We start from the raw sequence: 26,747 nt of genomic DNA, 5'->3' as shown, positions 1-26,747 counted from the left end.
TGTATTATATTCTTAGGGGAATTCCAAAGGTTAAATAAAGTACTGATACCTGTGAGTGCACAACCAGCTGTAGCCATTCTTAGCTTTTCTTAACAAAACCCACTGTGTCTCCCCCAAGGGCTCCAATACAAACATGAATATTTACTGTGGTAGAAGCACAATACCAGCAGAAAGAACCACTTGAAACCACAGTTCAATGAGACTATCATTTTCTCTAATATACCCACCTAAGAAGCACTTCTCAACTGAGAGAGAAATCAAGAACATGATGAGGAGTAAAAATGGTACCTTATAGGCCTCATGGTTAGGTCACAAAACTAGATCAGCTCTAGAGGCAGACGAAGAATTTGTTTGTACCCCAGGAAGGATTTTGTGTTCAAAATCTTAACAATTTTCTTCAATTACCCAAGATTTATTCATTTCTTCACTTTACAATCCTGCCTTTCTAAGCCATATTTTAAGTGTTCAGTTCTAGCAACCCAAAAGAAGAGAAATCACAAAGCAGATAAATGTTGAGGGGCAGGTGTAGCTCACAACTGCAGTAAGGCCCCTGCAGAAGTTGAAATTTTTATTTACAACAAAGAAGTGGGGTTGCAAAAGAGTTTAAGTCTTACCAATGATGGATATTGGCTTCCTGGCAAACCGGATTCTTCCCTGGAAGCCAACATATTTACTCCTGCAGCCTGCAGACCACAGCCGGACCAGGTACTCAGCACCAAAAAACACCACCAGAACTATTTCCTAACACAGGGAAAAGGAGAAGAGATCAGAGTTGAGTTCTTTTCATTAAGAGTCAGAGTACAGGTTGCATATCTAATTTATTCATAGGACTAATACAGATGAGCTTTTCAAGACAAATGATGCAATAAAAAGGATTTTGTCTAATCTGTTCACTTTTTATATGCATATGCCAGGCAGTAAATAAAAGGGAGAGATAATCAGTACCTGAATGTGATTTGCATGAATAAATGGATGGTTTAAGCTCCATTCCTTCAGTATATCATAGGGAAAAACACAGTATTATTCTTCTTCTGTTTCTTTCCAAAACTTAAAATTTTAAAAAACAAGGACTAGTGGGAGGCTACAAGTATATCACTCCTAAAACTTACAAGCATATGAAGCATTTCTAGATGATGAGAAAGAATTTATGAACATAAAATCAGAAAGTAAGGTCAACTTTTATATAGAATCACAGAACACATCAAGTTGGAAGGGACCCATGGAGATCAGCAGGCGGGATGATCCTCGCAGGGCCATCTGAAACTAAACTGTGTGACTGAAGGTGTCATCCAGGAGCTCTCTCAGGCACTCCCTGGGGAACCCATTCCAGTGACCAAGCACACTCTCAGGGAAGAACCATTTCCTCATGTCCCCTCTGAATGCCCCCTGGTGCAGGTTCATTCCCTTTCCTTGGGTCCCTGGCCACCAGAGAGAGGAGATCAGAGCCTCCTGCTCTGCCTGCCTTGAGGAAGCTGCCACTGCGGTAGGTCACTCCTCAAGCTCCTCTTCTCCAAGCTGGACAAACCCCCACACCTCAGACACTTCCTCCCAAGCCTTGCCCTCCAGGCCTTGCCCCACCTTGGTTGCCCTCCTCTGGACACACTCTCATGTTCTGATGTCATTCTTCTGTTGAGACACCCAAAACTGCCCCCCGAACTCGAGGTGGGGCTGCAGCAGTGCAGAGCAGGGTGGGACAATCCCCTCCTTCCACCCTGTGCACTCCGGGACACAGGTGACCCTTTTTGCTGCCAGGGCACACTGGTGACTCACTTTGAACTTGCCATCAAAACCCCCGCACCTCTTTCTGTAGGGCTGCTCTCCAGCCTCTTGTCCCATAATGTGTAGGTATAACCAGAACAGGGGGAGAATAAAGCACTTGCTTTTGTAAATTTTCATACTGTTGGTGATTTCCCAGCTCTCTGGTCTATCCAGACCTCTCTGTGAGGCCTCTGTACCCTCAGGGGAGTTCACAGCTCTCCCCAGTCTAGTACTGCTGTCAAACTAACTCAATGTGTATTCGATTTCTGAGTCTAGATCATTTTAAAAAATACTGGAGAGCACTGTCTGTAAAGTTGAGCCCTGGAGTCCCCCCAGTGACTGAGTGCCAGGCTGATGTAACCCTGTTTACTGCCAGCTCTTTGTGCCCATTTCTCACCCAGTGTACCATGGGCTTGTTGAGTGTTTATCCAGAAGGATTCCATGCAGACAGGACCAAAAGCTTTGCTGAAATCCAAAAAACCCCACATTTTCTGACTTTCCTTAGTCAACTATGGATAAATTTGAGTTGTTTAAGCAGGAATTTCCCCCATGAACTTGTGCTGGCTGTAACCAATGACTGTGTTGTCTCTCAAGTGTTTTTCAGTAACTCCCAAAACAACCTTCTCCATAATTTTACCAGGCACTGCAGTGAGACTGACATGTCTGTATCACCAGGGACTTGCCTCTTGTCCTTGAAAACTGGGATAACACTTGCCAGCTTTCAGTTTGCTGGAACCTCTCCAGACTCCCAACACCATTGAAAAATAAATGGAGTGAGGTCCCACAATGACATCTGCGAGGTCTTTCAGTATCCTGGAATGCATCCCACCACGCCCCATGATTTATGCACATCCAGCTGTATCAGCAAGTCTCAAACAAAATCAAGGTGGACTGAAGTTTTATCATCCCCCCAGTCATGGTATCCCAACAGAACTCCAGACTTCCCAGGGCCCATCGTTGTTGAAGGCAGAGGTGAAAAGGACATTAAATGTCTCTGCTTTGTCTACATGGCTATTTTTGAGGTGACCAATCTCATCAAGCCATGTCCCAATGCTATTTCTGATTCCCCTTTTGCTATGAACATATTTTTAAAAGTCCTTTTTATTGTCCTTCCCAGTGCTGGCCTGCTTGAACTCCAACTGAGCTTTTGCTGCACTAATTTTCTCCTTACCTTGGGGACAGAATCTCCTCTCGTGACACCTGTCCTCCCATATACTCCCCTTTCCTGCCTAAGTTCTACAAGATCCCTGCTCAGCCAAGCTGCTCTTCTGCCCTGCTTTGCTTGACTTCCAACCCTTTGGAATTGCCTGCTCCTGTGCTCTTAGGAGAAGGCTCTGAGAAGGTGGCCAGCATTCAGAGTCCCCAATACCTCCAAAAGCAGATTCCCAAGAGACTTTACAAACCAGCCCCTACTGCTCTCCACACATCCAGGATCAAACTTTTGCTGACAGTTCCTCTTCTATCACCAACTTTTGAAACTCAGCTCCTTCAAGGTCACAGTGACCAAGACACAACCACCACCCACCACTTTGCCCACAAGTCCCTCTCAAACAACAAATCTAGGAGGGTACCTTTCCTACTCAACCACCTACACCAAGAAGTTATCTTCAACATGCTCAGAAACCTGCTTTATGACATTCCTGTATGAGTCCTCTGTATGACATTCCCAGTTGATATCTGGGAAGACAAAATCACCCATAAGGATTGGTGACTGCGGTGAGCTGTATATCCAGCATGTAAATAAATGAATTATCAGTATTTTAATATTGCACCCCTTTACAGCTCTGCATTGTGTAGCACTCGTGCATGACCAAGGATATGCGTACTTTGAAATACTTCTCAAGAAAACAGATGAGTAAAGATCACAAGGTGGGCATTCAGTGAGATCTTTGTTCCTCCCTTCCTTGTTTTCCTCTCTGTTGCAGTGTGGTAGCACAACCCAAGCACGGCTTCTAGGCTTTGCTCCAACCCAAACCATATCCAGTAATTCAGAGTCACCAAACACATACTACATGAGTTACAGCTCTGGAAAATGTTTGCATTTTAACTTCAACGTGCTTGCAATCTGCACCTGGGGAATTCTAAAGCACCCAAAAAGCAAAACATGCTTAAATCACAATTTTCACTGAATGACAATACCAACTGGATTTTAAAACTGACATTCTGAATGGCTTAAGAGAGACCAAAATATTTCAAAGCTGAAAAAAAGAAAAAACTCTACACTAATACGCAAAAATTCATGTCAATTTTGATCTTTAACAAAGTTAGGTTAACAATTCTGTATTCACTTCTGCCTCCTTGATTGCCTGGGATGAGAACCAAGAAAATATGCACAGTCTTCCTCTTTTTTTGCATGCTACTTTCAGCCTGACTAAAACCAAGGATTAGTACAAAACTAAGAAATCTTACAGCCATTTTCAAGGCAGAAGCACAAGAAAATACACAGCAAATTAACTCCCCAAGTTTCATTTTTTAGTGTATGTATTATCTAGAACACCCACAACTAATTCTAAGTTTGCATTCTGTTTGCAATCTAAACAGAAATATTAATTCAAGTATAATAGTCAAATCAAAGCCCAAAAACAATCTCCAAACAAAACAATTCTTGTATTTCTGGAATCTTGCAAAATAGTCTCTCACTTATTAAATTGTCTAGATTTTTAGCAGGTTCCTGTTAGTAGCATTTTGTTTTTCTTCTTAGGAATCGCTTATTTCCACCAAGGGAAGCAGACCACTGTTTATGGCAGTGGAAGAATCATTTTCATGGACCTGCATATTACAAACACTGGGTCACTTAGGTGAAAAGTTGTGTAGAAAGGAGACAAGTAGAGAAGTGCCAAGGAAGCAAAAACTTCTTAGATTTTCCTTGATTATCCTCTGAGGGCACTTTTAAAAGCTGAAATTAAAACTACATCTGGCCTGAGGATATCTTATTCTCAGAAGCCCTCTTGGTTATGTCCAGAAAACCCTGATGAAGTCAATAAGGTTGCGCAGTCCATGGAAAGGAAAAATAAATTGTTGACATGAAGGAGGAAAAGCAGGAACTTCCATCTTCAACAAATTTGACATTAATTACTAATCACAGTTCATTTTGTCCTGGACAGGTGTCCACATTACCAAAAACCACAGCCATTAACACATTTGTTGGCAGCCTCAAAAAGGCCAAAGACCAAAAAAGCATGGAAACTGGACGAACAGCACAGCACTGCAGGTGGTCCCTCAAAAAACCAAGGAAGACTATGACATTTACACTCTTGTTGTGTGTACTCCTAATGCAAGATAGGAGACATCCATTTCCAGAGCTGCCAAGGCTGTTCAAGCTTCACCTCACTAAATTCACCTTCAAAAAACAGCCCTAACCTCCCTCCTTTTCCTCTTCTACACATAAACACTTTTCAGAGCCTTAAATTTATTGCCTCTCATTTACCTTCTGGTGAAGGGAAAAAACAACAACCCAGCAATTTTCTGGAAAGTCAGGAAAAAGTACTAATTCTCACTGAAATGGTAACAAATGATGGTGAGAACTTGTGGACAAAATATGAACCAGAACAAAATCAGCAAAAACAATCTGCAAACTAAATTCACATCCATCTGTGTGTCACTTTGAGATCTTTCTCCATCTTTCTGCAATTTTCCAGAACTCTTGCTTTCAAAATGGGATTACACTTACAAGGAACCCACAGACCCTTTTGATTTAGGCTCCCAGCAGTATTTTTCCACTTCTCCTGGAAGTGGTCAAGGAAGAAATGCATGATGAAGGATTCTGAGCAGATCCTGGAAACCTGGAAAGCAGTTTTGCATCAACAGAAAGCCAGGGATGAACTCTTCTAATGAAACTGAAATCAAAAATAACGAGTGGGAACAAACCATTACTTCATAAAAATAAGAGCCATTATCAGACTTGATTCTTCACACTCACATTGTCACAGTCTCTTCCTGTTTTGATCATGGCAACTCAAATTGCCACAGGAATACCAGCAAAAGAATTTAATTACAGATTTTAAACTGAGTATGTGCTATCTAACGCCTCTGCTAAAGTCAGTAGCAGCATTCCATTATTCTGTGTTTCTCCCTCGTCTGGGAAAAAGACCCAAAGCACACCTATAATAGTCCTTGCCCTTAAATTAATTTCATCTTTGAAGTATTTTTAGTTTTCTGAAGTCTAGCCACTGCATAAGTCTTCCCTCCCCACCTCAAATTAATAATAAAATAATACATAGTCATGTTCATGCTGTTATTAGTATAATTTCATTTTATTAATTTAATGAAAAAAATGCAAAAATAAGCTTAAAGGGAAATATGTATACAAATAGCTTCCACCCGTATCTAATTCAATCAGTCAAATAAAAAACCCTTGTGGAAAAGCCATCAGCTTTCTGTCCAAGAATGTCACTGACGACCAAATAAAAAAATGCTCACATTAACACAGAAACCCAACACTTTTACACAGGTATGTGTGTGTGTGTGTGTGTGTGTAAATTAAATATATAACCTGGAATTTATAATCTATCCCAGTTTGGTTATGGATAACTGCACTGGAGAAGCAGGAGAGGGAAGTTCGCTGGAGTGATTAAAGTGCACACATGAAAAAGAAGGGTATTTTCTCAGCTGCAGCTGTGTTTTAGGTGGAGAGCACACACAAGGCTCTCTTCACTTTTTTTATTGGAATATTTAGGTGCTGGGGTAAAAGGAGGAAGTGGGATGGCTAAATGAATAGTGTGTGCTCACGGAGATTCAATCAAGGAATGGCAGCTCCAGACAATGAAGCCTCAGAAAGAGGCATAAAGGTTTAATAGTCCAAATGTTTGCACACGTGTACTTATGCCCCAGATTTAATCTGATAACCTGTCTTCAAGGTTTTCCAGTCCTTACAGTTGAAAATGTCCATTTAGTGACCTGTTTAGTTTAATAGCTACTCAAATGCTATGAAAACCTACTGATACTGAAAATATTTATTTTCTACCATCATGCTGGCTCTTACAAAGATGACAGACATCCTATGTGAAAATAGAATACCCAACACAGAGAAGAAAAATGCCAAATGCTGCTAAGTGTCCTATAGTACCATTAGCTTACTCACACTTACAACTTTTAGGTGAAACCAATGCACTCAAACTTTAGAAGCCAGTTGTTTGGATACAAATGGATTTAACATTTCCTAAAAAAATTAAAAATAAAACATTTCCATGCACACCTGATAAACATGATGAATTTGCTGACTTCCTACCAGGAGCATGCCTGTCTTTCATTTTATTGCTATTTGCTGTTTCCTGCATGGAATGAAGCTGTACACTCATGAGGGAAGCACATGGTGCTCCCTCTGTAACAGCCACATTCAAGTGAGCTGGGTGACTCACAGAGGAAGAGTTATTTTTTAATCCTATTTAAGCAGGTAACAACTTTTCTCCAAAGAAAATCAACTACAGCCCCAACTATTTTTGAGCAGGACTCTTTTTCTCAATTGCTTAATTCTGAAAAAATACCACTAAGGCAAATATAATCAAATAGAGAATGAAGGAGATTCAGTAGGTTAGTGCCTGGAATTCTTAACTTCCCTATAGATCCACAGAAGCCTTCCAGCTCCCCCCAGCATGTCCCTGAAGGGACCACCTCTGGTAGGAGGGGAAGGGTTTAGCTTTGCTCCTGGGGTGGAATCTATCCAACATGAATATGCACTTCAGAATTTTAAATAATTATTTCTATGTTTCTTAACCTTTTGATTTGAGAGGGTATCAACATTTTGAGGAGAGGAACTGAAAAAAATCTGCATGTCTCTCTCCACCTTCCCCTCACTGCCAAGAGACTTTCTCAAGTCTCTTGGCCACATTCTGAAACCCCTTTGCACAGAGAACTCCACAGAACCCCAGTGAGTCAAAGCTGACTAAGGGAATTACGAGTTGGCCCTTCGTTAATTAGTCTCAGCCTTACTTACTGCACACAGATTTCTATTTCAGACATCTGCAAAGCACACAGAAATCATTCATTATGTTCTGTGGTGCATCAGGCACAAGGTAATTTAACCCACAAGAATAATTGAATTATAATTCACATTGAGAAGCTTGAGAGTTGCATTTGATTCCAGATAAACAATGGCAACTCAGCAAGATCACTCAGCAGACAACTTCAGCTTATGGAATGTGTTGAAAGACTCATGGACTCAATTTTTTTCCTAATATATTTAATGTATGAAACAATATTCCATCTCTATTTTAATAGTGCTTTGTATTGTAATAATATAATATTCCTGATCTATTTTTTCATCTTCCCACAGACCAACAAGAAGCTCAGAAAGAAACAGGGATTCTCCTCCTTGGTTTCTCTCTCAGAAGTTTACAAGAGTAAAAGAATACAGCAAATGCTTATGAGCCATAAGGTTCTTTTTATTCATGGGTATTCTGCACTTGTGGAGTCTGGGTCTCCCATAGTATAGAGGAATTGATGTATTTTCTCCTGAGGCAGTTTGCCTGTCAGTGTCTTTATGGGACTGGACACCTCACAAACACCTGCAGTCACCCAGGAAATACACACTGCCCAAATATCACGAAATGCCACGAATTATTATGGGATACCCTGTAAGAAATCCATTATCAGCTGTAAGAAATGATGTGATGAGGCCACCAGGAAGACTGCCTGTGAATTTCATGTATTGCACTACCAAAGTGCAATCACTTTATCAAACAGAGCTGGGGAAGGCCCAAAGTGTTCATGCTATATGGCAAAGACCAGATTTAGAATTACAAACTGGCACAAAGGCAGGAAATAGATAAAAATTCCTCCTTTTCAACTTTCTAACCCTGACTGCTTTGACAGCATGGAGAAAATGCCCTCAAGCATATTAGAATACACTCACTTCACCATAAATCACAGAGACCACTCAATTAAGCTTTTTGCAACCTTGTTTCTCCTCTGCTACAGTTTGGAGGTGACCCAGAACTTGATGACCTGACTACACAGCTTAGATGGGAGATGGGGCAAAAGTAGAGACAAACAAAAAGCAACAAGAGAGCTCCTCCACTGCAGACGTGTGGTCTCCTTTCAAAACCCTCACTTTGAAAATGGTGTTATTCCAAAGAGAAAAGCCACACTGATGTCCAGTTCAGAACCAGAGCAGTTAAATAGTGACATGCCTTAGCTGGCTTAAGTAAGCCAATTATCACTTGGCACTCTGAAGTTTGAGTACTTTGGACAGCCTTGCCTATATTTAGAGCAGGAGGATGTGCGTGTTCATGGCATGTGATGCAGAAAAAATCATATAAACCCCAAACTGAGCAGTGACTTTGGGAAAGCCACATAACAACAAGGACCCATCTGCAGCCAAAAACATCTTCCACAAGATCCTCCTCTTAAGCCCTGTCTCCTAAATACAGCCACAATGTGAGTCTCTGGCCTGAAAAACTTAAGCAGCAGCTGGTGTGGGAACTTCTAACTTCACATCTCAGCCTCTTCTCCAACAGAATTTGCAAACATGGAAGTGTTAATCCATGCTAAACGTAGTCACTACATGGGAATTTGCAGCAACCAAGAGGGCAGTAAGGGCTAACAATAGAGGCAACAAGTGAGGACTCTGAAAATAGAGTCTTTGAGGGAATTGTGTACCCTCTGGTGCAACAGTGCTGTGAACTACAGGTGTTCACGTGTTTGGGAGAGATGGTGGTGCTTCTTCCACCAAAGAAACCCCTCGGAGGAAAGCAGATGCATAAAGCCTGTCTCCAAAAGGAAGAGGTACCACACGGCCTGAACTCATCCAGAAAAACAGGAAAGGTGATGGAAGCTGGAACACTAGCACTATCCTTGCTTGTGGCTCTGCTTGTAGGATATCACGTGCCCTTCAAAGTCTTAACCAGCAAGCCTGAGAAAACTGCACGAGAATGTGAGCAGAACATGGTGACCCCTGGTGAAAGCCAAAGAAGAGACTCAGAAGCACTTCAGCTATTTTAATATAGAATAGTTTTTTTTAAAAGTCTCCTATTTTTTTTTTCATTGAAAACAGACTGTCAGAGACACAACACTGAAATAACCAAGCATTGGGTCCAATCCAGAGGATCAATTTTGTCCTTTTGCCATTTAGCCAAACACAGTTTTGCCATTACCATTTAGCCAGAAAATGCTGTGCTGATCCACATTTGGATTATGTGCTCTGAATTGGAAAGCATGTTGAGATAAGCAGTATCTACAATCCCTCCTTCATTCCAGTGCAATGGCCACATTACCTCCTTCATGGCACACAATTAAAACTAAATTAACAAAGTTGAATCACTGGGATTTATAGCAAAACCAATCTATTTTCTCCAAGTCAAGAATACACTTGGCATTCTTAAATTTAAAAAGTAATTAACATCAAGATACTAAATCAGAGAAAACTTTTCCCTTACTCCTGTAACACTGTCATTATACAAATTGATTAATTACTCTGCTGTTACTCACAGTGTGTAAAAACATCATGTATATGATGAAAATAATATTTCGTTCTTGCTTTTAGACTGGCACAATTAGTGAAAGTCATCCCACAAGCTAAGAAGCTCTCTTGTTGCAAGGTCTTTTTCAATTAAATAAGAATAAAAATCAGTCTTTTACAAACTACCATGGTGACCTCTCCTGGTAGAAAAATATATGACCTCTAACCATGAAAACGGATAAATCTTCAAAGGAGGAAGTACACCTGGCCCACTTTATAGCTTATTTTTTCATGCCATATCCTGAAAGATCCAGATGCCATTTACAAACCAAAACTGACACACAAACTTGTAGATCATCAAGAAAACATTACAGCGTCTTGCTGTAGAGGGAAAAGCCTAATTAAAAGGCTTTGGCAACTTTTAAAAATACTTTTTCAACAGAATCATCATAGAAACAGATAAAATTATAACTGTATTATTAGAGAACTAAAACTTGATACAAAATGGGAGGATAAAATGTTACCTAAAGCTGGGGCAACTGGGGATGAAACTCAGCTGTAACTCAGGATTGTCCTGAGTGTTGCAAACACTTTATTCACAACTGTGCCTTGTTCCACTGTGCATGTTTCCCCACACACTGTACAAGAACTTCTCATGCACCAGATCCTCAGTACTGCTGGACAGACCAGTGAGAAATCTTCCACTGGTACAGCTACAGATACCAAACAAGGCTGGGGAAGCTACAGATTCATTTTCATACCACACTACAGGCACGATCTGAACGAAAATCAACAGTACATGCATTTAAGCTTTGTGCATTGTTAAATAACATGTACTTTGTCATTCTGATCCATTTTTAACACTGTTGGAACCTCCAGGCTTCTCTCTGTAAGTATGAAAGATTCAGGAAGAGCTACGTTCTTCATTACCCATTCTGTTGGTGTTTACCAATACGCGTCATTGTGCCAATGCCACTGTCACTCCCCTCAGCTGCTGGTTTGCTAAATAGTCAGAGGAGGGAAAGAAATCCAATCAGGGATTAACAGAGCTCATACAATCTGTATATATGAAAAAATTTAATTAGAGTATGTCAGACAGAGCTAGGAAAAACTCTTCTAAGAGTGACAGTGAATACACAAAATACTTCGTGGTATGAGAACAAAAACCTCCTTCAAATGCCAATGTTTCAAGTTCAAGACAAGCAATTTCACCAGTCCTACTATCACGGAAGTAAACTGATTTTACCACAGTGATGATGAGATGGAGATTTGCGTGTCATCTTCCCTTTGTAAGTGCAAAGAACAGAAGCTTCCTTTGAGCCCAAGCAAGAGCATCGAAGAAAACATTTATGGCCAACGGGAGGCACAGCATCAGCCTGTACCAGGAGCTATGGCTATGCAATGTTTTCAGTCATCTCAAAGACAACAGTTTGGCCTTCATACTGAAACACAGGGCTAAAAGTCATGTTCCTTTCCTCCAGAATTCACTTGAATTGTCAGAGACTTGAGAACATACGCTATGGGAATGGGGGGAGGAAAGTAAACATTTGGGGCTTTTTTACTCTAAGTTCTAGCAACTGCTTCTTCAGTCCCCTTTTTCCATTCAAGCTAAAAACACTCTGATATTCTCTCCCTGGTATATTCACAGAGCTTGTCTGAATTGGTTTCACAGCTGACAAGAAATTAGCACAGATCATCCAGATGTCTTAAGAACATTAACATAATTACCTCTTTGAAACACAAGACTCTGGTGTCTCAGGACACCATATATAGCTACATCTGTTACCAATGCCTCATCTCTACTCCAGTGACCCATATTATCCAAAATTGTATTTGGCACACCATCTCACCCTCCCTAAGAAAATACAAAAACATTTCAATGTCTTCAAGTACGAAATGCTATCCCTCTTGTCAGGCAACTTTCAACAGGACATTTTTGAAACTGATCCTTCCCAAGTGCTAATCTACCTCAATATAATGAAAAGTTGTTTTTTCACAAGTGGGAAAATACCATGAGCATCACACGCCAGCATTTATTTGCTGCTGAGGGCTATGCAATTACAGGGTCCTTCACTCAGGAGGCAAACAAACCAATTTCATTTTGAACTTGATCCAGTAGATGCCTTGGCCCAGTTTTGTTTCTCACTACACTGGCAGTGTCCTCTGTTCCCACTTTCAAGAGTTCAGGAAGAATGCACAGGCACAGGTTTCCATATTTTTGAGGGAGAAAACTCTGGTTCCATGAACAGTCAGCTGTGGTATGAAGTAGATCAGAGTCATGATCCTCCCAGGAGTAAAGAGAACAGCGATCTCCACACTTCTGTGGGGTGAATGCTTTCCTGGCTCAAATGGGACACCCAGTTGGAAATTCCTTCAGGTGATGGTGGGAAGAAGTGCTCCAAGCAGGAGTCCAACCATTTAGCTCCTGGTAACAAGAAGTCTCCCAACTCTATGAAAAAGAACTGATTTAATTAGCTCTAAAACCAGTCTTTTCTAATTGAAAGGAATTTATTTCAGACCAGACCAAGTTTTAAGACAAATGCATTCTAGGCAAGTGACTCTACAGTAGCCAGGAGAACAGCTACGCTCTGTGCTGGCCATTTCTAGGAAGGAAACTAAGGAAAAAGCAGGAGGAAAAACTCCAGAGAGGCATCCTCCAGGGTAAGGCTGTGACACAAGGAGACCAAGAAATTGTTCCATTGAGTGTGGATGACTCATTTGTTAGATGATAACAACACCTAAAAATAGCTGGCAGTGCTATGTGAGCACTCTGAGAGCCACACATCCGTCTCCATCTCACTACTCTTTGTCCAACAATGTGTCTGTGCATGCACTTTCCATCTGCACAGAAACAATCAGCTGAGCCAGGATCACTGCTCCCAGTGACAGCTCACCACGTCTCAGGGAACAGGAGAGGACCACACATGATTGGCAGAACACTGCACTTTGTTTGACACTGAGTGTGGCTTAAAGGCCAAGCAACATTTGTTACAGGATTAACTTTAATCAAGGTCTCGGAATAACTCTGGGATCTAATGATGGCTCAGTCAACTGCACACAAAAGCTGCACATGCTAATGTAGCCTAAGCCATAGGAAAACAAAGAAGTAACTGATTTTTATTTTCAAACCAGATGGAAAAACAAATCCTATCACATTAAAGGCCACCACTTAGGAAAAGGAAACTACAGTAAGAATACTGAAATCATCACACACTGAGATCAGAGGATTTGAGTGGCTAAAATACAAATATTGCAAGGAACCATTTGAAGGTTATTTAGGCTAGTTTTATCAAGGATGTTTAATCTCCATTTTTCACTCTCCAAAGGTGAATAGAGGCAGGTGGGAACAGAGGAGGGACATTGTCTAGCATCTTCATGAAAGTTATTTGTACTTTTGATTCCCCACAAGCAAGCACCAACTTCAAACCCAAATCACTGGTGACAGCAGCGTGATAGGAGCTCTTCCCTCCTGTTCTGTATGGCAGCAAACCAGGCAGACAGAAATCACCCACCTCTGAAAAGCAACGTTCTTGGCCAACTTTTTACCATAAGACATAGAAAACAGACATTTTAAAAAGTCATTCCTATAGAATATCCTGTTCCATGCGGCCTAAGACTGATGAACACCAGTTGTCCACTGTAAGAGATGCACTTTGGGAAAAGCAAGTTTATAAAAACTGATAATCTAAAAAGTGGCCTCATAGTTCAAGGATCTAGAAAATAATCATCCCCATTAAACTGTGACCTTTCTTTAATGAAAGCAGCCACTCTTTAAATGTCCTGGTAGCATGCTTTGCATGAGGTTTTTTAACACTTACCTCCCTCGGTCACCAAAAGCAATTTAGGTTTAGTCAAACTTATCAGTCCTTCCCAAAAAAAAGTTCACTCACCATCCAGAAAAGGGTTCCAATGGCAAACTCAGAATAATGCTCTATAGTAGACAGCACACTGAATAATAAACAAATCAGCACCAGGAGAAATCTGTAAAAAGAAAACAGTGTTTAGTGACTTGTCAAGTTGAACTGTAAATCTAGATCTAGTTTTTTCTCTCTCTCATTCACATAACTTTTTTCATCACAAATACTTTGTGTTTAATCAGTTAATTCTTCCAAGTCAAATGAGTACCATCATTTTGCTTTCATTCAGCTTTCAGACCATGGAATAAAAATGACAGGAATGCTGAACACAGTAAAATCAATAGGAAAATCTCACATAATCAAGTATATTTCTCAGGGAAGCTTGTCATTGTGAATGTTTCATGTTTCACTGACTGCTGCACAACTTAACGAAGACACAAACTACACTCAATGGGTTTTGGTAGCTTTTACATGAAAATTATCAGTGGAAATGCTTATCAAGAAGGGGAAAAACTCATGTACAACCTAGAGACCAGTGACAAGATGAACTCCTTTGGAGTTTATCCACAGTCTCACCCCAGTGGGCACTTTTATCAGTGTTCCAGAAGGACAGATGAAAGGCACCTCATCAAGTCCACACCTGACACAAGCCCAGGAGTTTGGTCATGAAGCTTGAGGGCAGAGCCCCTGGTTAGTGGTTGCTGGACAAGCTACAGAACAGATGTACAGGAATCTCATAAAACTCGACAGGAACAAACCTTAAGTCCTACACAAAGTGTGGGGAAGAAGACTAAAACATGTCCCCTTGACCTCCCTTTCCCAGGCTCAGCTCCTGTCCCTAACTCCCAGCTCCTGCCCCTCCCTCCCTCACACATGCCCAAGCAGCAAAGAGGGATGGGGAATGTGGGGTTGCAGTCAGACTACAACACTTTGCGCCTCCTCCCTCCTCCTCCTCACACTCTGCTCCATAGTGGGCCTTTTCACAAGCTGCAGTCCTTCAGGATAAACCTTCCCCAGGGGCTGCGGGGAATTTCTGCTCTGGAACCTGGAGCTCCTCGTCCCCCTCCTCCTGCTCCTCTCACATTGGTACTCAGAGGTTCTTTCTCACTCCTGCTTTTCCCTCTCTTCTCACAGCCCATGCTGTGCTTTTGGGCTTACCCCAGGAACTTTTCCACCTAAGGCTGGGGGCTCAGCAGTACATGTGTGCACACAGATATAAAGGAGCACACAACACAGAATCCCAAAATTATTCAGGTTGGAAAAGGTCTCAAAGATCATCGAGTCAAAACATCAACCCAACACTTCCAAGTCCACCATGAAACCCTAAGTGCCACATCTACACATTTTTCAAATACTTCCAAGGATGGTGATTCTACCACTTCCCTGGGCAGCCTGTTGCATTTATTTACTCAAAAACGCACTTCATATCTATATATATATATCTAGAGAGAGAGACAGACAGACAGACAAACACAGGTACAGGTTTGGCACTTGGAAAGAACTGCTTGGATGTGGAATACCCCAAAAACATGTTTGTCTCAGATGGAAGGTAGGCTGAGCCAATATTCTTTATGCAGAACATTCAAACCACAACTCGAACCAGGGAAAATGGGAGAATGCTGCTATCTATGGGGCCCTTCAGCTTTCATTTTTCTCTTTTTAGAGTGCCTCAGAGTTTTAGACTGCCTTGGGATCCCCAGAAACATTGAACAGGGGATAATAAACACTGAAAACAATTCTCTGGCATGTTTGGTGTGGTCATTCATACACCATTAAGTATGTGCTAACACAGGCAAGGAGAGACAGTTGTTTCTCAGCTGCCACATAGACAACGGCTGACATCTTCAAGCCTAAAACTGGATTTGAAGATGTAAAGAAAGAAAAAAAGTCCTGCTTTCTGTCAGCTGGCTCTGACACTATTTAACCACAAGTGGAGATTTGAGAAGATAAGGGCCACCACTAATAAACAGATTTCTTAAGCAGTAGTTAGAGGTCTACATGTGCAACTGTCTCTGAATCAAGTTTGCATTTCTTCAATGTTGACCTATCCTGATCCACAATAAAAGGCAAAAGGGATCCAGATAATTCATCTTAGTCAAGGGTAAAAGCACCTTTAGCTTGGGACAGATCTTAGCCACACTCTCATGATTTATGAGTTCCACAACCCTTTACTCAATTCTGCTACTCCTGTTGCTTCAACACACACGAATTGCCAAATGTATTATTCACCAGTTTTACTCCCATCCCCAAATGTTTACCTCTGAAAACAGTGCTATGTTATAGGGGATACAGAGACCTGTCCAAGGCATAATAAAACTGATCTACTGCTTCAATGAGCTGCTGTACTGCCCAAAGATAAACCAGCAGAGGGGACAGAACCCTGCATTCCTGGAGAGTGATGCTCCAAAAGGGAAATCAGAGCAAAGCCTCAAGCAGAGATACTGAAACACAAGCCAGCCTTTAGCAAATGGAAAAGAACAAATCGATAAGGGGTTCAGAGCATAAGGGTATTGCCAGTGTCCAACACTAGAAGGGTCTAGGCTTGGGAAACTGCAGAACTTCTGCCTTTTCTTAACACAACAGCACTGCTTTCCATGTAAAGAAAATGCAGGTGTAAAAGTAAGGTCAGCAGGGTCATAAGAACCTCTTTTTCTTATCCATTTAATATGAGATCAGTACTGAGTACCCCCCTCTGTTGGATGCTGTGCTCCACCAGGGAGTTTCTTTATCCAGACACCTTTTACTTCCAATTAGCAATCCCAATGATGAGTATATGGAGAAAAGACACAAAAACCCCAGCATACCAAACAACTCCAGCAGAGATGTAGCAAGCACTTCTCCAAACTAGTCAGTCTGTTGGTTCTCATCTTTTTCTGTGACACTGTTGTTCTACTCCTGCCATTGTTACACAATTTAATTCTAGGCAAAATGCATGTACAAAGAGATGGTCACTTCTTCTGAGTACAGACTCCTAGGTGCTTCCAGATCCCTGCCATTTCAATTATCTCCTTTCAAAATACCTTTGTCTTCTTTTACTGCACTCACTAGTAATACATAAAAATCCAGGGGAAATTCACATTCTAAATATTTTCTACCAAGACCCTGAGGATGACAGTGCACTTTACACCTTTTCCACTCTAAGAGAAGCAAAGAGAAAAAACAATATTCTTACATACCCTGTAGATATTATCACTACATCTTCAACCCCATCTCCTTTTAGGCTTCAGAAAAAGCAACTAAAAGAAAGAGGTTTACCAAAAAATCAAGAAAAAAATCATCCACAGTGCCAAGCTATAGGTGCATAAGGATGTAAAAGAGAGGACAATTGGTGCCTGTTTCTTACTAAGGCACCCCAAACTGCCAACACAGCCTGCAGGTCTTGTAACTTCAAGCTAATTGTTGCTTCTCTTCTGGTTTTATGTATCGAGACTCAGATCTCTCTTTTTCCATTTCCAAATCACACATTAAAACCACTCAAAGGACCCTTTACATGCTCTTAATTTATGGCACTATATCCTCTGGCCAGTGAGTGTCACTCCTTCCCAATGAATAGCAAGGGCAGCTCACATGAGCTGAGTACAGATTCAGTTGCAGTGGGGACAAAGTCCAAGACAAGCACAGATTAATGAGTGAGGGCATCAAGAACAGCAACAACCACAAAAGAACAAAACAAAACAAAAAAAGCACACAAAAAACCCCAATCAACCAACCAAAAAAGACCCCAAACATTAAAAGAACCCCCCAAAACAAAAAGAAAGCAAGCTCATTCACCTAGTCAACCTGTAAGCCATGAACTGATAATGAAGATGCGTTCCCAATAATTTCTCATCACAGCAAAGAGGCACAGAAACAATAGATGTAGAAAAGAGGGCTGCAATTATTTGTATGGAATTAGACACGTGCTGCAGATCCGGTTCTCCTGCACAGCTCAGCAGCAAATTGTGGTGGTAGCATTCCTGTGAGGAGTTTGTCACTGGAGAAAGATGTGTTTCATTAAACAAAAAAGTTCTCTTTTTGAGTCCACCATGGCTGAAAGACACAGCCCTTAAGTGCCTTTAGTTGAAAATCCTAAATCAACTCAGCGATTTTCCCCTTTTATGTGATGAGAAGACCATACTTATTTTCCAGCCAGGCAATTTATGTGGAGAGAAAAAGAAGTGTTAATAGACATTAAAAGTGCTTCTAGTTACCCAGACAATTGTATGTTAAGGCCCTATGGGCACAGATCCCAGCGTGTCTCAGACCCTCAGGGTTGGATCCAGCCAGATTAAAGCGAGTGCATGTAGGCTGCCTTGTCTTGGAGCAACACATCCACAGGGAGCAGCTCAGGAGACCTCCAGTACAAGAGCTGTGCAAACGTGTCAGATGTTAAACAGGATTATCTCCATTTTATTCCTTCCACGAATAATGGGAAGTAAAAAAAATTGTCCAGCCAGCATATACAGCATTAACTATGACACAGAAAATCCAAAACACAGAAACAATTAGGTTTTTCTAGTGTGTGTAAGTGCAATAAAAAGCTGTCTGTTCAGTACTACAAACAAACCAACCCACGCTCTCAGTTCTACTGCTCAGAAATGCACTTAACGTGATATTCTTCTGCTGGCTTCCTCCAGGCTCTCTGGCAGTCTTTACCATCCAGTTTTGAGTCCCAGAAGATGGTGCACAAGGTGCTTTGAACCAAGACCTTCCCAATACCAACAACTCCTTTTCTGATATCAACTCCCAGAAATGCTGGAAACGTCCCCCAGTGGTGGTGCTTTAGATTTCTAACACATCCAGTCTTCTTTTTCTATGTAATCCCAAACAGACCTGGGACACACTAATAACCCTGCTGCGGGCAGGCTGTAATTTCCATGAGGACACAGCAACCTGCTGAAGTGAGAGGGAATGGAGGAACCTCACTGCTACTCCTCACAAACAACATGAAAGAAGGTCTGCCTATCTTTTCCTTGAATTGCTGTGAAATTGAATTTGAGACAGATAAGGGATGGTTTCTGGTATTCTCAGCCAGAGTCACATAGACTTAAGAAGGTAAAAATAACGGGAGTATGTCAAGGTAGATACAAAACCAAATACAAGCCCAAAAAGGTTGTTTCAGGCAGTGATCTCACAGTACATAATCGCCCAACATAGGCAGCAGTTCACGGATGGACCACCTCAGTGTGAAGAAGCTGGGACTGCTTTCCCCTTGGATATGTGTGTCTGGAGGGGTACGCAGGACAGGGCTGGAGCTGAGAGCCTTGAGGTGCTATTCAGGACCCCTGGTTTACACAGCAGCCCCACAGACAGGGTTTAGCCACTGCTGGTGGTGCCCCTGTGTGTGCTTGCAGCAGTTTATGCTCAGTGCTCACCACAGACTGCTGGAAAGAAGCCACGGGTGGAGTTTGGTGAGTAGGTGGTATCTGAGTTATGACAAAAGTGTTGCAGATAAGTAGTGAAAACAAAGGTCAAGTCCTCCCTGCGTCCCAAGTAAATCCACTCCCAGAGAAACCAACAATCCTTTTGCACCTTTTTCTCTAACACAGTGCAGCAGCATCTCCTTCCCCCTCTGGTGTGCCTGAGCCAGCAGTCAGTGCATGCTGCCTTCACAGCTTTCTTTAAGTTACTGACACTGTCACTGAGCTACACACCACAGTGCAGGTTAGCTTCAACAAGTCCACCCTTAAACAGCTCAATTAATTGCCAACTGATTTGCAGAATCCAACAAGCTACAGCTCTCTTGCCTCTCAGACAATCAGAAAAGCTCCTTGTGGACTGCTCCTAACAGCCTCTGGAATGCTAAACATAGCTCTAACCAGTGACCTTTCTAAACACACTGGCGGAAAAAAGCTTGGATGAGCGCCAAATTCCCTGTAAAGAGCTGGATGCATGGTGCCACAGGCAAACCTTCAACAGGGCTCCTCACTGAATACCTCTGGGTTTGTGTCAAGGTCTCGCTGCAGGTGTTGGTTTGAGGAACATGCTGTTCCTCTAAAGGCAATGGCAAAGTCTACCACTGCTAACTCATCAACAAGTGCCAAACAGATCCTGGGTCTCCCTAAATATTTCTCATTAGATTTCTGGGATACCTATAGGTAAGGCAAGTGCATGGGTGTGTGTTTCCTACTGCTGACTTGGGGTAAAGCTATTTAAAGCTTGTCATGTGGGAATTTCCCTTTCCCCACCAGCTCCAGCCTGGCTTCCTCATATTGCCCCTGTTGTCCATACTCTCTCCTGCAAAAGACAATTCTCTGCGCTGAAAAGGTGAGGAAACAGGATGGTTGTTTACTTGCTTTCAGGGAGTTATTTACGTCCACAGAAAACAGTTTCACCTGCTGGCAGCTGTTCAGTTCCTCAAGGGAGGAGTTAATAAGGCAGAGACATAAATAATTACCAACTAGTAGAGTTGGTCTACTCTTTCCTATCCTAAAGGAGCTGAAGTTCTACTTTCTAGTACTTTGTCCTCTTCCATTCTTTCTGTGATTCTAGAGGATGTTGAGCCACAATTTGAGCTATTACTTCAGCAAATACATTTTTCCTTTTCTGCCATAGAGCTACTAAAAATAGCAAAGTATTTCCTCTCAAAACACCTGGCTTTCTTATCCTTCATTTTTTTTTCACTTTTCTGAAGACAGAAACTTATTTGGAATCACCTATTTGCAGACTCTTCCTCATTCTCTCTTTGAGCAGAAAAATAATATTTTACTTATCAGAGGAAAGAGGAATATCTGAGAACCTCCCCTTTGGTTTCAGATTCTCACGTAACACCATTTCACACTTACACAAGATGAAGTGTCATGCTTTCCCAAGAGACATCTTGTTAATGTAAACTAAATTTTAGTATTTCTTGTCTTCTCAGCTCCTTAAGCCTCAGGCATACACAAAAATACAACTGCTTTCTCATCAATGCTTTTAGACCATCATCCTTAAATCTGTCCCATGTGTTAACCAGCTTAAAGAAGCAGTCCTGTTGCACTGGACTATTGATCAACCAGCATTAAAGGCTACAAATTAGTGCTTCTCTATGTCCTGGTCCTCCTAAACATTGCTTCCTTCTGGAGAGTAGCTAGTGCAACTGGAAACATATTTCTGTTGCTATTGTAGCCAGTGACAAATTCTGTGTAATACATTTATTGACCATGAGCACATTTCAGTGAAGCCTTTGAACACTGGGAACTAGGAGGTTAACTCAACACTGAGAACAAAATGATGGCAAGCTCTTTCTCCAGGGTGAACCTTTTCAAGGTCATGCTCTAACAAACTTATTTACCATGGAAGATAAGCCTAATGGAAGTTCTTAAAGGAGGAGCAGTCATAATTCCTCCCTTTAAGTTTTGCAGCAAATAATTCCATTTCTAGCAAAAACTGTGCATATTGGGCTTTGTGTTTATCTCCTGCAGATAAGTGCACTTGAAGTGCTGATATATGAGATGCTTATGGGAATGTTATCTCTTGGACAACAAAAAAAGGGATGGGTGGGGAGGGGACAAACTTGTAAATTCACAGACAGAGATACGCTCCTTGGCAACCAAGTACAAAACACTAGCTCCGTGGCCTTTTGGGCTTTACCAAACTTCATTGACTCTGCAAAGTTTTGTTTAGAGAAAAAAACACTTTAAAAAAAAAAATGAGCTCTATAATGAAAGCAAATCAACAAAACTTATTATGGAAAAGCTATCGAAACCTATGCTCTGTAGTACTGAGAGGCCTGGACCGTGGGTTGCTGATGATTTTAACACAACCATATGTGTCCTGCTCCCTCCTCAAACCTGAGCTACCATGCCCCACTTCACTCTGTGAAAGCCCTCCAGATAAATAATTGCAAATGGCTTCTATATGTCTCCAGCTGAAATTACACGGAAACCCTGCCTTTTAGATTCCTTATATAATCCTTTATTCTGTCTGCTGTTTGCTCCAGAAGATTTGAGCAACCTGATTTAGTAGAAGGTGTCCCTGACCATGGCAGGGGGTGGAACTCAATGATCTGTAAGGTCCCTTCCAACCCAAACTGTTCCATGAGTCTAAGATATGAAGCCAAAATGTTCTGGCCTACTATCACAGTAGGGGAGAAGAAATTCAGTTGCTTCAGCTGGACTTAGAAAAACACATTGAATTGAGGCTAATATGTCCAAGTAAATCTATGTGCAACTACACCCACTTGGGCTTCAGCTTTTTTCTGGATGACAGACTACAGAGTTGTCTAAAGGAGACCAACCGCTTTAAGTCAGCCTGCTGTTAGGGACAATAAATGAGTTTAGCGAACAGAAAGTTCTGTGAGGGGCTCCAGCAGCATGGGCTGCTTTCTATTTTAACTGGTCATTTTGTGGCAGGAAAACTAAGGAGAACATTTCTGTTTTTTCATAGTATAAAAGTGCAAGATGTTCTCATTCTTGAGTGCATGAAGCACTACACTTCCTTCTAAATGGGACTATAGTGTCTTACACTGAATAGCCATGTGCTTCTGGAAAACATTCTTGATGGTCTGAATAAAACCTCACTCCTGGTCCTTACATATTTTTGTTATCCAAAGGAGTTTCTAAGTCATGAACAGAAGGTTGTCCATGTGCCTTTGTAGGCAAGTTTTGATGTCCCTCAGTTCTCTCATAAATCTATTTCCAGGCTCCTGAGGTTTGATGTTTCTTTGGAAGGTCTGCTGCTTATACATATGTGATCATACACAAATTAGAGTTGGTTGGAAATTTTGGTAAAGGAACAATTTTTCTGCTGAAAATACCAATCTGTTAAAATTAGAAATAGTCTGGGAATGTGTTGGTTTCAGCAGAACTGGAGAAGGAGACCAGACAGGTTTAAATGGAAACCTGCCTAGCTTTGGACTCTACTAACAGGGAGCATGCCTGGCAGAGAATTTGGCCATATTGGCCTTTCTTTTTCCTGCCTCAGAGTAAAATATTCAGAGATTTGAAGCCCTTAACCAAAGGAAAATTCTACCTATCACATGGATATACTGAGGATATCTGTTTTCAGCTGTCTCTCCTGGGTTACACCCAGAAATGCCCAATAGCCCCATTGCACCTAACATGAAGTTGCCCTCCTGGCTCCAATCAGAAATAACATGTCATTATTTCTACAACACCAAGGGAATTTAAAATTTCACTTACAAATAGACTCACCTGCATATGCAGAATTCATCACAAACAGGATTGGATCAACAGCTAAAACCAATGCTGTTCAAACCACAGCATGAGCCACACACCCTACAAAAACATCTCCCACTTGAAACCAGCTTTCTGCATCAACTGACCCAAGCTGCTGTATGCTATTTATAAAACATCCACAGTTCCCATTAGTAATGAGCACTTCACATTTCCAAAACATTGACAGCCTTATTTGCTGTTCTTTGAAGAGCACTAAGATTTGGATTTTGCTTTTTCTACAAGTTTATCTGGTACTAGTTCGGAACTGACAAATTGCATTCATGCATTTCTTAAAATCACCAGGAGCACTGATCTTACTGAAACCTTCTATTCAGTGCCCTGCCCTTCCAGGGATTTAAGTTCCTTGATTGCACTGAGTGCCTGTATCTTCCACTGACATCTGTGCTTCTGTGTACCTCTTGCTCTTTTTTTATCTTTGTATGCCTTGCAATCTTCCATTCTGATCCTATAGCTAAGACTTTCTAGAAGAGACATAATCAGTTCTTTAAACAGTGACAAAACCAGCCCATCATCATGACTTCAGTGTTGATGAATCTGATACTTTTATCACCAACCTTGACTGTGACACAAAAGGCAGTAGGTTTTGGTGGGTGATTTATGACACACCTCCAAAGGAACAGGAAATAACAGCCACCATTTAAAACGCAACACCAGCCTCCTCATAGTACTCACATTAAATAATGTTTCTTGGGTTCAGAAGCAGAAAAGGGAGAGAACAAATGCATATAATGATGTTGTGCAAATGAATCCACTAAGTTAATGCCAGCTTGACTGTCAGAGAGACAACTGAAACACTTTTCTTCTTGAATTTGGTACCATGTGGCATCCACAAGTTAATGAGCAATTACAACATTAACACTGAGGAATATCTTTTTATTTTGCTGGTTTCTGTAAGAACAGAGGGTTTTTTTCCCCAAAAGCATAACCAAATTCCATCAATAGCACCATATCAATGTCAGGCTACAGTATTTGTTTTCACTACAGAAACAACATTAGCCTGTGGGGACAGATGTTAACGTGTATTCATTGCTCAAATTATTACAAAATTGAGCTTCTAGAACAAGATGGATTGGATTTCTTACAGAAATGATGGAAAAAGTCATCAATAACTTCAAAAAATGAAAATAAAATTTACTCATGCTGTGGCTTTGTGCCCTGTGGTTAGGTGACTCTGTGCCTAATACAAAGTACTCCCAGATCCAAGTTCTTCCTCAGGAGCTTTTGTAACATCTCTCTCCTGAAAAGACTCCCTGGTGCCAAACAATCTAAAGGAGCTCAAAGTGAAGTGTTTTCATCTTTGGGGTTATTAATTTCTCTCTCCTCAAGACAAATGTCTATTTTAACCAAACAAGAAAAGACACAGCGTGTCTCATCCCCTGTCCATGTTAGCTGGAACTTGCCAACTGGCTCAAAAGTTTTTGTTAAGGCCCTTCCAGACAGACATGCTCAGACAGTGTGGTTGCAGAAACCTCATTTCCTTAGGAAGAGAGATTGAAAATTAATAACCACCCCCATGTATTTTTAGAACAACCAAATCCTGGAACTTTATAGAACCCTAATGACAATTTTCTTTAATATCAGTGCACCTCCATTAGCAACTTCAGCCATTCCACCATCTCATCCAGCTGAGCATGCAACCCTAAGCAGTAAGAGGAACGTCCCACTCGAATGAATAAGGAGTTCTTGAGTTTCTTCCCTTCAGTACTGCTTGTCTTTTGGTACCTGAAGTTTGTTACCAGAGACATCTGCTTAGTACCTCTCACTAGTTAGTACACAGATGAAAAGTAGCTACTATAGTTCTAAACTGAAAACTTTGTCAGTGAAATTTCTATATAAAATTCCAAATAAGTAACTGTTACGCTGGCAAGAAACACCCTGAACCTAATAATAATAATAATAACAACAACAATAATAATACTAAGCCTTACTCTTATGAAAGCACACCATGTCTAGAACTGAGCTGTGACATCAAGGTGAAAGCCAGAATCTCAAAAGCAGCCATGTGCTTATAATTACTCTGAACTTTAGCTGTTTGTGTTGGTTATATTACAATCACATCATTGGAAAAAGCAAAATATCTGCTTGCATTCTAGAGATAATTGTGGAAAGGACAGAAACGGGAATTTGACAGTCCCTTTGAGATAAACAGTTATAAATAATGGGTTATATGCTCCATTTCCAGATAAAAACAGGAGCTGGAGAACACTGTGCTAACTTACTTCAGTTCACTAAAAAGCTGCTATACTCAAAGAATCAAAATATATGCAGGCAAGTGCCCCATTAAAAGGAGCCACTAGACCCTTACATTTTTTGCCTTTTAAAGTTCTTTACATCAGCAGCAGTTGTATGCCAAACAAAAACAGAATATCAGCCAGAATGGTGGCTCTGAACTTCTGCAACTTCATTTAACAGAACATGACTAGAGCATTTCTTACATGAAGTTGGAGGAAGTAAAAAAACCTGAGAAAGCAAAGTCTGAAGAGAAACAATAATAGGAAAAAATTGCAATTTTTAATCTGTCCAAATAGTCTGAATTCACTTGTTTATTCATTACTCACAGTGACACAGACATTGGTACCCAGAACCTTTTCTAAAGGAAAAACACCTCCACTGGCCAGCCCCCCTTTTATAAACGTGTTTTTGATCTTTTGTACTTTCCTCCCAAAGTTTTAAGTCCATGACATTATTGATGTTGTTCACATTTTTGTAAGGATCACGCACTCTTAATTATTCAGCAGTAATTGTTCAGTTGAGATTTTTCCACCAAGCTGCCAGGAACAGGTAAACGTGTGTGTGTGCACATGTGCTTCTCTCTGAAGGAGCTGTGGGAGCTGGTCCTGAGGAGGAGGGGGTAACAAAGTAAATCTTTGGCATGTATTCATGTAAAACTGAGCCCACACCGCAGCTCTCTGGTGGGGAAAAAAAAAAAGGAAAAAAAAAAAAAGAACTTTACCTCATTCCATTCCAGTCTTGGCCAACTGTGTTAGCACTGGTTGCAGCCCCATTAGACCACTTGCTGACATGCTGCAACTCCTTAAGGTCCCCAAAGCTCCTCATTTTCTGCTGATCTAGATTCCTGCCATTACAGGAAGCTGATGAAGCGTAGGAGGGCTCCACTGAGTGCCAGAAGCAACACGAGTTGTGCAGCAGAAATGTGTGTCCAGAAGAGAAGAAGGGAAGGTGACAGAGGGGCAACAAGACCTTTTGGTATTGGTAAACCACTATGCCAGCTCTTGGGAAACCATACCCTAGGGAAGACATTGTCCTTGTCTGTGCCACACAATTCCCAGAGACAGGCAGCATCCCCCAGGAATGATTCGGAGCAACAGGCATTACCCTCTCTGAGTCACCATTTGGAGGAGTTGTTTGCCCAGAAATCTCAAGGCAGCCTGCAGAGCAGACTGTTGCTACCCAAACTCTCCATTTATGAAATGTTTTGCAGTCAAGACCAAGGTGGTCTGCAGTACCTGCCAGATGATTTGCAACATTCCTTTACAATTATTGTGCACAATTTTACCTGACATTTAACAAGTGATTTTGATCCACTAGGAGAACAATAGTGGGTCAGTGTTTCAAGGT

The 26,747-nt window shown here is 41.3% G+C and overlaps 1 protein-coding gene across 1 annotated transcript in view; it reads right to left on the bottom strand.

Moving 5' to 3' along the window:
• LOC103613081 (potassium voltage-gated channel subfamily KQT member 1) overlaps positions 1 to 26,747 on the bottom strand; it is an 82,114-nt gene that overhangs the window by 49,338 nt on the left and 6,029 nt on the right. Inside the window, exons 3-4 of the mRNA XM_017730542.1 lie at positions 14,044 to 14,134; positions 615 to 741 (exon numbers count right to left, since the gene is read on the bottom strand). Coding sequence (XP_017586031.1) covers positions 615 to 741; positions 14,044 to 14,134 — 218 coding nt within the window. The remainder of the gene's footprint in view (positions 1 to 614; positions 742 to 14,043; positions 14,135 to 26,747) is intronic.

This window comes from Corvus brachyrhynchos, unplaced genomic scaffold (genome assembly GCF_000691975.1).
Source record: "Corvus brachyrhynchos isolate BGI_N302 unplaced genomic scaffold, ASM69197v1 scaffold523, whole genome shotgun sequence".
NCBI classification, from domain to species: Eukaryota; Metazoa; Chordata; class Aves; order Passeriformes; family Corvidae; genus Corvus; species Corvus brachyrhynchos.
This window is presented reverse-complemented; position numbering and strand designations above follow the sequence as displayed.